General features: G+C 35.6%; 1 protein-coding gene across 1 annotated transcript in view; it reads right to left on the bottom strand.

Annotated features, from left to right (window-relative positions):
* Positions 1-387: 387 nt before the first annotated feature.
* Positions 388-14486, bottom strand: part of NT5DC1 (5'-nucleotidase domain containing 1) — a 75185-nt gene continuing 61086 nt past the window's right edge. Inside the window, exons 7-10 of the mRNA XM_087912742.1 lie at positions 11673-11791; positions 11034-11192; positions 7887-8055; positions 388-2089 (exon numbers count right to left, since the gene is read on the bottom strand). Coding sequence (XP_087768868.1) covers positions 1989-2089; positions 7887-8055; positions 11034-11192; positions 11673-11791 — 548 coding nt within the window. The 3' untranslated portion in view covers positions 388-1988. The remainder of the gene's footprint in view (positions 2090-7886; positions 8056-11033; positions 11193-11672; positions 11792-14486) is intronic.

Genomic DNA, 14486 nt, shown 5'->3' on the forward strand with positions numbered 1-14486 from the left:
ATCCTAAATAGTTATTTAATTTGGCAGTCTTCAGCTTGCCAGAATGCTTAAATGTAAGATGAGTTGAGTGGAGATAACACGACACAGATTCAAGAGATAAGTGATCTTATTTTTCAGTATCTTTTCCCCCACCCCCGCAAAATGAATTAAGAGGGAGATGTGGACTGTGTGATGGCAGTTTAACTTTTCATTAATTCCCTCCCTTTCTGACCATAACAGGTCCTTAAAATGGAAGAAAATTTCTTTTAGTAGTTTTAGTAATTTCTTTTCGTACCTCCTAAGCACCTGTCAATGTTTAACAATACATCAGTGTCATTAATTATATTTATTGCATTCCACATCGCAGATTCTTCTTTTTCTTCTATAAGTAACAGAATCCAGAACTGCTCAAGAATAAATAACCTTTATTTTCAACTTCTTAGATGAGAACTGCCAAAGCAGATGGAAGGCTTCAGAAATAATGACATTTCACGTTTATACTACCAGATCCTTGAACTGTGATTTATCCTAACAGTTCACCCTTTCTGAGGGAGTAGTCCACATGCAAGAAAAGTTGAATGTAATCCAACATACCGAGATTTGTCTTATTGAGAAAACACGAATGGACATAAACATTGGCTTCCTTATGATATAATCCTAGACTTATTTACTTATACATGAACGTCAAATTTTTCCCTATATGCTCATAAGATTGTAGTCTCCTATGTTAACTTGTAAGAAAGTAAACTCAATGGGTTTGAAAAGCAATCTTTTCTGAATAGACAAGCACATTCCAGTATCAGAATAATGCAAAAACTAAGTTTTGAATCTTAGAAGACTCAGAATAATTTCACAATCCCAATATACTATTTTTCTCTTTCTTTCTTTCTTTCTTTCTTTCTTTCTTTCTTTCTTTCTCTCTCTCTCTCTCTCTCTCTCTCTCTCTCTCTTTCTACAAATTTGAATTCCAGGCCATCCTTCTAAATAGTCATAGATTTCCTTTTATAAAAAAGAATGATGATGTAAAAAAGGAAGATACTGTCCTGCAAGTAATCTCACAAAAGGGGATGTAAGCTACATGCTTTTTTCAATACCAGTGGTGAAGGTAGTCCATAGATTAGGTAAATGTGTAGCAGCAAAACAGTGTTCAGCATTCAGTGTTCTGCCTAAATATAATCTTTTATGTTTTCCCTGAACAGGAAACATGCTAATATATTTCTCAGAACAGATTTTCTTAATTTGACATGTTTGGATTCCAATTCAGATTATTAAAAATATATTTCACGCTACAAAATTTAATCAGACTTTGAAATGAAAGGCTAATTATTATCCTTCCTAGTTGTGGAGGAATTCAGCCCTTTCTGCATAATCCTCAAAATCCTCAGTCTATCAGACCTATTCACACATATATACCACTTTTTTCAGTATGAAGAAACGCCCCAGGACCGAGTATGTACAAAGCTTTCTTCGAATATTGCTCACAGTTAATGGCACATGCTCCCCTTGTGTTATTACAGATACAAAGTGGCCATGTAATGCATGAAGTGGCAAAGATACCCAGGATATGACTGTAAGTCTGCAGCAAATTTTCGGAAAACAGGATTAAAAAAAAAAACATTTTAGACCAGGGGTTCCCATCCAGGGGTGCGAGATGATATTCTAGAGGGTGCGAAAACTTGGGTTTAGAAGTTTCAAAATTATAGTATATATGCATAATTACATGCATATAATTATTTACTTTTGTAAGGGGTGTGAGAATATATCAGAAGCATTCTAGGGGTGCAGGGTATAGAAAAGGTTGGGAACCCCTGTTGTAGACTGATGTATCACAAACAATAGGAAAATAGGAAGCTTCTTTTTCTTCAGCCTGGTTAGGTCCTTTCCAAACTGTCTTTTGAATTGATATGGTATTTAATTTACATGATTCTCAGTAGCTTCTAACATTTCTGCTTAAGCATGATGAAAATTCAGATTTGCTTTTCTTGAAAGATGTTTTATTTGGTTGCCATTCACTCAACACCTGATAAAGACTTTGGAGGTTTGGGGTAGAAACCAGTAGTTATTGAGCTATTTGAAGAAAATCTAGGAAATTGATAATCCAGTGGTAAATCTGAAAGAAACACATATGATTAGGAATTATACTTGTATCACATCTAAATAATCCCAGGAGCTCCAAAGAAAATGACATTTGTTTCTTAAGCTTTTAAATTTGTTTGCTTAATATTGCAACAATTTAATCACACCCCAAGCTTACATGTTTTGTGTTTAGAGCATGGGTGTCAAACTCGCGGCATCACGTTGCTGTCACGTGACGTTTCACGCTCCCTTTATGGAACTGGAGTTGGCATGGTCTGCACATGATGCATCCGACCCATGGGCTGCCAGTTTGACACCCCTGGTTTAGAGTTTTCATGTCTGAGCATATAAAAATGAATGTTTTGCTTTTCCTGTGTGAATATCATTGTTTAAAATAAAGCAAAAGGTGATTCTAGATAATTTGAAATATGTGTTTTTAGTAACAAATTAAACATATTGTATCGCTTATACAGGCAAGGACGAACCATGACAATAAATAATATAGCTAATAATAATATTGCTAGCATATCCAAGAAAACTAAGTTTAGATTGTATATAATACTTTGCATTAATTATTTAATCCTAATTTTAAAAGACCAATATTATGTTTCTCATAATCATATTATATCTACAACCTTGGACATTATTTTCTTACAATAAAAAATACATCATTAATCTGAGGTTTCCATGGTTGTTGTTACTCTAATGGCTACATAGCTATTGTCTGGAAAAAAGAGTAATATCAGCAAAAACATATTTTTTCTAATATTTTCAGGAAAACTGAATTATTTTGATAATTAAAAATTGATATATTATTTACAACAAATTATACCAGTTGCATCTAGACCTTTTAAAGTTCAGAATAATTTGTTTGGGTAACTAATGTAAATATTAAAGATAAACTCAAATGGTCTTCTTAAAAAACATATTATATATTGTTATTGCTTACAAGAATATTGTATATTATCTCTTTCTTTATTCCAAGTACAAATCTACCAATTTCACAATAATATAAGTTTAGAAACAGGTCATTTGGTTACATTTTATCTATAAAATGGAATAATTTGATTTGAATAATCTACTGCTATTTTTGCTTCCTCATTAGTAAGCATTATCTCTACAGACCTTTAGTAAACATCTACCTTGATGTTTATATTGGTAGGATGTATATTCACACAGCTTGCCTGAAATAATATGTATTAATGCTGATTTAAATGTGACTTTTTTTTTCTCTAGGGTTAGCCTGTACCTCCTAAAAGTGCTCAATTTTGAGTTGGAAGATAAACATGTAAAACTAATAATTATCCTATGTAGGTTTCTGAGGGATTGGAAGAATGAAATTGTTATATCCAGTGACAGTCTTCACTCTGGTCCGCTGCTAAAGCGAGAACTGGAGCCATCGTTGATTGGTTGAGTCACTATAAAAGGGAGCTGTCAAACAGGCTCAGCTGTTCTCCGTCAGCCGGCTGCCGAGTTAGCGGTGGTACGCCGGCTGGGTTACTTTGTGGAAAATAAAGCCTGTTAACCTTTCGCCAGCATCTGCCTCTCATTCCTTGAGCGCCAAACTTAAAAATACATAATGAAATATTTTGTTTCTAGAGTGGAATCTATAATTTGTGACCATAAATTTTGTATGGCTTTCTGGTTATGTTTGTCCTACCCTACAGTCAGGGTAAGAAGACGGGGGAAAACTAGCTTAGCTGGTAATTTTTTTACCCATCAGTAATACTAGCACAAATATTTTGTCTGTAAAAAAAAAACAAAAAAAGAATAATTGATTTTCTTTCAAGAACTGATAACACTCTATTCTTTCTTAGATTTGGTCATATTAAAATGGAAATGCCGAGATATGAAAAACCAATATGACTATTTGATAGTTGAAGCATTCTTTAAAAATGCTCTTATATTCTTTGTCACTGACTTGGTACTGAAATCATATTATTTCTCAAGGATTTGATGCTTGCTGGTAGTTACTGAGTATTATAGTGGGCTGTAGTAGCATATTGATGGGAATGTCTGTCCAATTTCAATCCTGTTCTTTAAATTTCAAATTCAACTGAAAAAAAAAACAGATTAAAATGTCCAAAGGCAAAACAGAGAGCCAGTTTGGTCTAGTGCAGTGGTCTTAAACCTGTGGCTCTGGAGCCACATGCGGCTCTTTCGGCCCTCTGCTGCGGCTCCCTGCTGGCTGATCCCACCACTGGCTGGCCCTGCCCCTCCCCTCCCCTCCTTGTCACTCCTCACCTGGCCTGAGAAGGTAAGGGTGATGGCAGGGGATGGAGACTCACTCCATATTCCAGAGCAGGAGGTGACTGGGTGGAAGTGAATGATGTTGAGTTGGCCACACCCACCCAGTCACACTGGTTGTCAAATTATTGGCTCCCAAGGTTTTCTTTTCTGTGGAAAACGGGTCCAAATGGCTCTTTGAGTGTTTAAGATTGCAGACTCCTGGTCTAATGGATAAGGCAACAGGCTAGAAACCAATGACTGTCAGTTCAAGTCCCATCTTAGACATGAAAGCCAGTTGGGTGACTTTGGGTCAGTCACTCTTTCTCAGCCCAACTCACTTTACATGGTTGTTGTTTTGGGGAAAATAGGAGGAGGCAGGTGTGTTGGATGTTTTCTGCCTTGAGTTATTTGTAAAATTAATAAAGATGGGATACAAATGCATACTGTAAATGTAAAATTAGGATGAAGCCACATAATCTACTTTTTTCAGAGCTTAAATAAATGTTTTTTTTTTTTTTCTGCAGGTATGTTCTGGCTTTTTACAAAAGCACTCACTAACTGGCAGATGAAGATGAAACAACCACCGGAGTAATCTGAGTTAGTCCAGGAGAAATAATATTTAGGCATCCAACAGACTTAAAATGTAGAATGGTAAAGGTGTGCTTTGGTTCCCCTTTATAAATATACAAAATTCAAAGAAGGCTTAGGGTTGCCAAGTGGCAATAAACAATAAAGGAGAATATTTGTAGCTCAGGGTTGAAATGAGTCTCTCTAAACTTGGTTGTTTTCTTGCAGACATTTCAATACCCAAACTAGGTTAACATTATCAATGCTCTAATACAAGGATGTCAAACTCGTGGCCCGTGGGCTGGATGCGCCATGCCCACTCCTGGATTTAGCGAAGGCGAAGAAAGTTGTGATACATCATGTGTGACGCCACAAGTTTGACGCCCTGCTCTGATATGACCCTCATGACAATAAACAAAATAAGAATTACAGATCAGTTGTACCAAGAACTTCAGAAAACTGCATAGAAACAGGTTAATGAGGAATTTGACAACAGAGGATTGTCTCCTTTTATATATCAACTTGTTACAGAATGATGCTGAATTTTTTTTGCATGCGTTTTTTTTTGCTCAGTAAATATTAGTGTGTCTTAATAGACCATACACAATTCTTTTGGAAGCTTTTTTGTCTCACATCTTCTATGTCTCCCCCCACCCTTCTATTTTGTTGATAAGGAAGTTCTGCCCAACTTCATCACCGCCTCATAAGATTGAACAAGAAATGCTTTAGTTTTGAGTACTTCCTTATTTTCAGAATTTTGTTATGATTGAGAGATATCTGATCCGGTATTCAGAAGATCCAAAAGAGGCTCCCTGCTGTAAAAATTCCAAGTCCTTTTTGATCTCCCCCCCAATCATAATGCATGCCTGAACACACCAGGTGCAATTTGAACATCACCATTCAAGATCATGCAGAATACTGAAACAAGGTCAGGCTTCACAAAAGCTTGGCTGTTAACTATGATTTTTCTAGAGATTTAATTACTTTAGGAACTGGCTTAGTCTATGGAATGCTCACCAGTACTACTCAGCAAGTTTAACATTTTTATCACGGAGAAGTATGAAGAAAATAAAACTTGTCCATAGCATTGTATGGAAAGAAAATTCCTTAGATAGCTCTGTGCTTCTGGACTTAAATGTAAGTCCAGAAGCACAGAGCTATCTAAGGCCTTTTCCTTCTGCTCTGCCAAATCAATAAAGAAGCCATTCTTTAGATCAGGGATGCCCAACCCCCAATCTGTGGCCTACTGCCCGGATTTAGTCTATTCAAAACCGGGCCACAGAAGCGGTGGGTGAGTGAAACTGCATTTGTGAAAGTGGCACATGCACAAAACTATCCCTCTCCCGGCCTGCTGAGCTGGAAAGGTTGTAGGCCACTGCTTTGCCTTCAGGGATCACCTGACATAATGGTACTCTATGTGGGAATGCAATTCCTGTGTTCATCAGTCTAATTTCTTATCAATAAAGCTAAATTGATAACACTGCATGTGTACTTTTGTACTGTGCAGCTGATGTACACCAGATGTTCCAGATTACTTACCTTCCCAGACAGCCATGTCTATCAAAGAAGCTTGTCGGGGATTATGAGAACTGTAGTGCATTGAGGGCATTCCCTACTTTTTTTTTTTTTATCAGACTGCGCCTTCCTGTATTTGCTAAACTTATTTTATTGAAAACCTCTGTGAGTCATGGCTCGGAGCAGTTTATGAATTAAACATTAAGTATAACAATCAAACTGCGTATTGTGAACCTCTTTTTACAAGATTGCTTGGCCAGCCTTTCTTTTGAGTCAAGCACAGACATTCCTAGTATATATCCTCGCAGGCTGATTTCCCCAACCTACATCTATCTGTAGGAGGAAAAATTATATGCCTTGGGTCATATACAAAGTGAGATTAACTTTTCTACTAGAAGGAAAAATGGTTTGTCTTTTTAAAATAAAGGGACTGAGGTTGAGAACTGAGGCTGACAAGAGAAAATGGGACGCCTTTTGTCAACCTAGCAGCCTCACTTATTAAATGATCTATAAACGGTAGCAATCTAGAAGGGATTATGGAAGAACTGAGATAGAGGGAAGTCTGTTTTGGTTAAAAACAACTATTTTGAAAGGATAAGCCAAAAAGTGTGGTTAGAAATATTGTGTGCAACGTTACTTTTAATTTGTGTGCAGTAAATAAATGCTACTTGGAACTGCTTTACAGTACAGTTCTCATAATTTAGGGGCAAGCATTAACTTGTGTCTGGCCAGAAATTTATACTACCTTTTATGTTCTGTATGGAAGATCCTTCTAAGTCTGGACATGTAATTGGGTTAGGGTTGTTGTTGTTGTTGTTGTTGTTGTTGTTGTTGTTATTATTATTATTATTATTATTATTATTATTATTATTATTATATTCATTAAACTTGAAACTTAGTCAACTGAACATTTAAAAATGTATCTATTATTATTATTATTATTATTATTATTATTATTATTATTATTATTATTACTACTACTACTACTACTACTACTACTATTATATTATCAACAACTGCTAAAATGGAAAGGAGCAATACATGTAAAGAAAATATATGCGAAATATTTTAGTCCATATCCATTCCTTCTTCTTGTCAATACATGGTTTATGATTATGGAATAAAACTTAATTATTGGAGATGGAGATTGTCAATGCTATATCACTTGATGTTTTACATAACAAAGCATTATTTTTAGGAAAAAAAAGGTAAAATATTTTGTTTATGGGTCTGCTATTGGAATCATTTTTGTGAAGAGCGAATCAATATGCTTTAATAAAGATACAAATGATTTCTCTTCACTGGTTTCTTTTCCCTGTCTCAAACTCATACCATGCTTTAATAGAACAATGAAAACTTATGAATATTTATTCAAATGTAAGCTTGGAGCAGCCAATCAATAAAAGATTCTGAGGACAACATTAGAATTCCAATCATCAATATTAATCTGATGCTAATATGAATTTGACTTATTAATGGTTTCAAAATTTCAGGGATTGGCTTAGGATCATTATTCTTACCTGCTATGGCTTCAATACTTGGGATTGTAATTGTGCTATAAGTACGAACAGATTTGCAAGACCACGTATTTACTAAGATTTCCTCTTCGTTTTCTTTTCCTGAAATAGTATCCACAAAGAAAGAACCCCACTGTTTAGAAATGGAATGGAGTGCTTTGGGTTGACGTCCCTGGAATATAAACAAACACTAAGGTAAACATAAAATCCATATGTGCTCTTATAGTTTCATATGGTTTCTATGTAAACAGCATCTCTCTAATATTCAAGGCACCGGGCACACAAAAAGAAGCTTGGTGAATGCTCAGGAAAGTCCCAATTATAAAGTCAGTCAAGAAACTCTGTAGCCTCCCCCAGGCATGAGAAAATATCACATTTCCAAATTCAATCACTTCCAGTCAATTAAAGAAATTCTGCTTGTAACAATTTTTTCTTATATGACCTGTATATATTAGGGATTTCACTGTGACAATAAAAGTGTAAAATGTATTAATTTATTTATTTTGCCTATACAGCCAGCAGCTCTTTTTTTAGGCAAAGTGTTCCCTGCTAGGGAGGAAGGGACCATAAGAACATCTAGAGGGCTGTTGCAAAATAAATAAATAAATAAAAATAATTCTAGGCATCTGTCAAATCAACTCAGATTTGTTCAGAGTTGGATTTGAGGCAGATCTGGGTTGAAGAACTGAGACATGGTCTTGTTTAGTTACCCGGGAAGAATTTAATCTGGTAACTCCTAAAGTAATGGACAAGATTCTTGTTAATCTGGCCACACAAGGCCTTCTAGAAGCATGGTTGAATCCATGCAGTGGATGGAATGGTTTTACCTATTGGGAAGGAGGTGGTGTACCCCATCCCTTAAAGACCATTGTTGGACATAAAATTTTTGGCCACTTTTGTTTTGTCTATATCTTTCCCATTTTCTAGGGAGAAGGTGGCTGAGTTGTAAATTCAGAGGGATTTGTAGAAAATAAGTTATCTGAATCTTTTTCAGCTGGGTTTCAGACAGACTGTACTGGTCCAAGGTCTCTAGTAGAGGTAGGACAGGGATCGTGCAATCATCCTGAATATTGCCTGCTCTATTTTAAATTTTTATATTGAGTTTTAGTGTTTTTAATATTTTATTTGTGCACTATCTAGTGAGGGAGATGAGTTGTTTCTAAATTTAATAAACATACAGACAAGCAAACGAATCTCCTTGATCTCTCAGTGGCCTTTGATACCATCAATCAGGTTATACTTTTGGACTGACTATAACACGGGCATGGTGTTCTGGTGGTTCTCCTCTTTTTTCCAGTTCCAGCTGTCAATCCTGTGTCAATGTTAATAACAGGAGAGAAATGGAGTTCAAACCTCTTGACCTGCCAAAGAGCTGGTACTCTTGCTTCTTCTTCTTTTGACATGTTTTTTCTGTTGCCTGCCCTCTGAGCTTATTCTCTGAAGAGAAATGAAAAGTCTTTGGGCATGAGGACACTCAGCAGAATGATGAGAGCTCTCCACTTGTGTGCACAGGAGCTTCCATATAATAGGTAATGATTTATCGCATGTTATTTTCCAATTTAGCTAGCTCAAAACCAAAACACTGGAACAAAATCTATTTTAAGTCAATGTTCAAATGAATTTAATAATGCAATTATGAACTATAGAACCACACACGACAGATTAAGTTCTATAGCTCAAGGTGATTTAGTTTATCGGTGATCATAGCATGAAGTCACCCTTCATTTTATCCTTGCAACAATAATTTTGTGGGATAAATTGAGGTCAGAGAGTGACTGGGTAAAAATCATCTATCTTTGACTGAGGGGAGACTTACAATTAATCTGCATCACGTACTACTACCAATACTGCTGACAGAAATGTAAATTAATGTGAAGAACTGGCTCTTGTGAAACAAATGGCTTTTTACAGTTAAGAATAGAAAAGTGTTCTTCTCTGATTCCTGTACAATTAAATCCAGGGAGATTGAGATAATTTTTAAAGTAAACTTTGTATAGAAGTCAACAGAAAATGGCTTTGAACCATCCAGGGCATTCTTCCTGAAACGCATAAAGCATACTTATTATCCTGTGCTACAAGTGTTTATTTTAATAAGGATAAGGGTATGTTTCTTTTCTTTCCTAGTTTTGCAAAACACAGGAAGGAAGCCACAGCTGAACACAGTTCATTTATCTTCCTACTTTGATGTATGTCTTCAGAAAAAAAAAGGAAAAAATACATTTATAATGACATGAAAGGTAAATAATGCAAGATAATTGTTAAGCAAAATTCTAATTATTTTAGGGCATATAATGCTTTTTGACTTTTATTTATTTATTCTATGACTTGAAATGAAGTAGACAATTATCCTTTATTTGCTGAGGAGGCAGCAAGTGAATCTGGCTTCTCCACTGACTTTGCTTGATAGAAGATCATAAAAGATAATCATATGACCTGTAACTCGTTAAAGGAAGGAAGAAAGGAAGGAAGGAAGGAAGGGAAGGAAAGGAATATTTCTAATCCTCCCTGAAAATGTCCCACAAGGAAATTCAATGGGAAAACTGACGGGAAGTCAGAAACCACTCCTATTCTTACTGTTTTTTTGCCCAGCCATGATCATTTTGTTTCTCTTTTTAGTTAAGGAAATATGTCTGAAACATAACCCAATGGAAACATTTTAATCATTGAAACTCTGTTTTTAATGCACAAAAATAATGGTTAGATCTGTATATGAAGCCATTCAGGGAAGGCTACCATATATCTGTGGCCTTTTAAACATTTGCTGAATTAAAACTGCCAGCATCCTGATCATCCATTTTAAGTCCTACTGCTAAAAGCTTTTGAGAATTAAGACTTCAAGAAGTTTCCCTGCCTTCTAATATCTGATAACGCTTATATCATTACTACAATAAAAATGACAGGCTCTATAACCATCATCAATATGAGCCAGTTGTTAACAATCTGAATTTTGATCGCATGACCATGGAAATGCTGCAACCAGTCATAAGTGTGAAAAACAGTCATAAGTCACTTTTTTCAGTGACATTATAACTTTGGACAGTGACTAAACAAACTGTTGTAAGTTAAGGACTACCTGTAGTGATTTTCCAAATGCTATGTCAACCTCTCCCATAATGGAGGAGGAGCCGAGTTGTACCAGATTATCCTTACCTCATACTTTCCCTTCTTCTCTAAGGGTTCAGACCTTGACTCTGTAAGTACCAAACCACCATCTCCTCCAAGCTCTTCTAAAACAAGGACAGTCTCCCAGTTACAATAGTGATGAGCTGAGAAAATATCTGAGTGCATACTATCACCAAAGTAAACGACCTGGAAATAAGGAAACATAGCAATTTCATCTAATAAATAAATAGCTGCATTTGGACATTCAGAGCATTATGAGTCTTTGCTGATCATCTTCAATTCGCTTAGGATCTACCAGTGAATCCCAAATTAATTAATATTACCCCTGACTTAAAATATGTTAATAATAATAATGATAATTAAGCTTGCAATGTAATGGACACAGACTTGAGAATAAAGTACATTAAAACACATTTGGAATTTCTTTGAAAGGTAATCATGCATTAAATTAAGCTACACACATCTTGTATTCAATATTAAAAATTAATATGAAGCTTGCTTGTATTTCCTGTTAGCTGATGATGTTTATATTATTGTTATTACAATGGCTTACTTCTAGATCTCTAAAAAATTGGTTTCTAAGAAGTTGAATTTGTGTTGATGTTGAGAATGCCTTCTTATAAGGAGGCTCTGCTATCATGCCTTCACTTTTGTTTATTAAAGTACCTTTGGTTCTATTTTGCCAGTCATCTTCTTCAGCAAGTCACACAAATGGGTTGAGTTACCTTGGGAATACCAGCCAGGTTTGTCCAGGGTTGGGAGTGCTTCTTGTTCTTCATCATTCTCTGAAGTAATAAAAGATATTTATCTATTTTATTGAAAATGCAAGAAACAAAGCACTCCTCTGAAATAACTAAAGGCACACTGAAAAAAATTAATTTTGAGAATAGACCAAATGGCGGAAAGAGAAGTGAGGAAAGATAAGAAAAAAAAAGAAGCATTGATTTCCGACTCTCTGTTACAGTAAAATAAGACATTAACATTAACTGCTTTTCTATTTACTTTGTATTTTATAATACTTTATAACTTAATAAAAATGTTAAAGAAAAAAAAAGAGTGATACCTGATATGATACCTGCAACATATCCCACAAATTATAGTTCGCATCACTGTTTTTCATCTTCTGGTGGAGTCACCAATAACATTTACAACCTCCTTTAGAAAGCTTTAAAGGAAGATGTCTTAAAATTATACAAGAAATTATTTTTGTGTCCTGGAAATTGAATATATAAAGATCTGAACTGGGGCTAGGATAATTTAATAAAAAAACAAAATGGAGGTTTATATCTGTATCAATATAATTTAAAGCAATGTTAGAAATTAAGGTCACAGAACCATTACGTAAAAAAAATAAATTAGATATGGGGCAGATGGTAAAGGCACAGGCAGTTAAGAAGGATAAAAAGACAGATATCGAGTTAAAGAGAAAGACACAGATTTTTAAACAGGTCTAGGTTAAACAGGTTTGACATTCTATCAGTGCAATTTTATCACTGCAATTTTAAAACAATTCTTTGCAGGTCTTGTGCCAAAAATAGTTTAAAATGCACATTTTTGATACAAATGCTTCACTGTTACATTCATTATATGCCATAGCCCAAATGCATCTTACAGTCATGAAATGGATATACAGTGTAGAATCCCAAGAATGAAGCTGCTAATATGCAGAGTACGTTGGCTGGTTTTACTGGAATAAAACTCAAATCAATCAAAACTTTAAAACTTTTTATAACATGAAAAATGAGTAGTTCCACACAAAACAGTTGTTTATAGGAGTTCTGTATAAAATGGTTAAAAGGAAGGGGAAGCCCTAAAAAACAACACATCTCGTTTTTAACATAAGCAGAAAACTGCGTTCACTTCATTCTTTTTTTTTATAAGCAGTCACTGGTGATATAGACAAAGGTGCATTATTCTTATTATTTCCTCATTTATTTCGCTTGTTGATTCAGGAACATCAATCAGATCTTTTTTCTACCCCGTTTCCCCAAAAATATGACCTATCCTGAAAGTAAGCCCTAGCTTGATTTTTACATGTGTACCTAATATAAGCCCTACCCCCAAAATAAGCCCTAATTAAGATCCTGCCCACTCCAGAGTGCACAGGTAAAAATTAAGCTACAGTGGAGCTGCCCTACTACTTTCCTTTGGACAGTTATAGCCAGGCTTCCCACACCCCGACACCTGCCTGGCTGGCCCATTTCTTTTGCAGCTGGCAAGGCTGGCAAGGCTTTCCTGAAGGTCTCTGTAGCTGATAACAAAGCTCCGGATCAATCTGGAGCTCTGTTATTGACTGCAGATGCCTTCAGGAAAGCCTTGCTGGCTGCAAAAGAAGAAATTCCTGAAGTCTCTGGCAGCAAAAAGGAGGGCAGGGGTGAGTGAGGTTAGTCAGTGGATGACATCCCCAGAAAATAAGACCTGGTGCTTTTTTTACAGCAAAAAAAAGAAAGAAAAAAAGATGGAGTTATTTTCGGGGGAAACATGGTATTAGTACAGCTAATATCATTGTTTTGCAAACAGAGCTATTTAAACTGCTTTGTTGTGGAAACATTAAAATATTGAAAGAAGAAAAATAACTTTTAGGGGTAATCCAATGGGAAATCACCAAGTACTCCAAAGGACAGCACACAGCTACAGGGCACTCCAAGGTTCAAGAGAGAGTATTCTCTTTCACAAAGGAGCAACTATTCAAAGTTGCCCAGCAATTACCTCTGTGGTTGTAGTTCTGGGGATATGAGAGTTGAGAAGAGAACTGATGTGGGAAGACAGTATCAGCATATCATGGAAGGATTTGAATCTGTATAAACCAAAGTTCTTGCAGTACCTCAATATAAAGAATATTTAAGAGTCCTGCACTGTTCTCATGATCCTGGTTATTGCTAAAGAAAACTGTTGTTTAAAAATGATAGGAAGACATAATTTATTTATATTTCTGAACTACAGCAAGACATAGCTATGATCTTGGAGTATGTATGCATTTATGTGTAGGTAAATAATATGAAGGTCAGATAAATCAGTATGAAAAAGCATATGAGATCTTGTCTGACACACAATTGTTATAGCAAGAAGTGAAACAATCATTGGAACATTAGGGAGTCAGTCCTTAAAAGTATACTCCACTGAGTTCAGTGGCATTCACTAAATCATGTCCAATAGTAGACTATCTAGGTCCCCGTTAATGACCTCTATTGAGGGAAAATCCATTACTGTGTTGGGCATTCTTCCACAGCTTAACAACTCCTACCACCAGAACACGCCTCCTAATATTCTGCTTCAACTTTTAATGTCAATCCACTGATCAGTTTCAGCAGTTATCAGATCAGCCCTCATTAGTGCATGATAGAATTTTAATTGGTTGTAGACTATTACATGCATCTCCCCTTAGCTTTCTCTTTTGCAGACTAACAGAATTGCAAGGGACCTTGGAGGTCTTCTAATTTAACCCCCGGCTCAAGCAGGAAACCCTATAACATTTCAGAT

Source organism: Pseudonaja textilis, chromosome 1 (assembly GCF_049901715.1).
Source record: "Pseudonaja textilis isolate UNSWEBS1 chromosome 1, rPseTex1.2, whole genome shotgun sequence".
Classification (NCBI taxonomy): domain Eukaryota; kingdom Metazoa; phylum Chordata; class Lepidosauria; order Squamata; family Elapidae; genus Pseudonaja; species Pseudonaja textilis.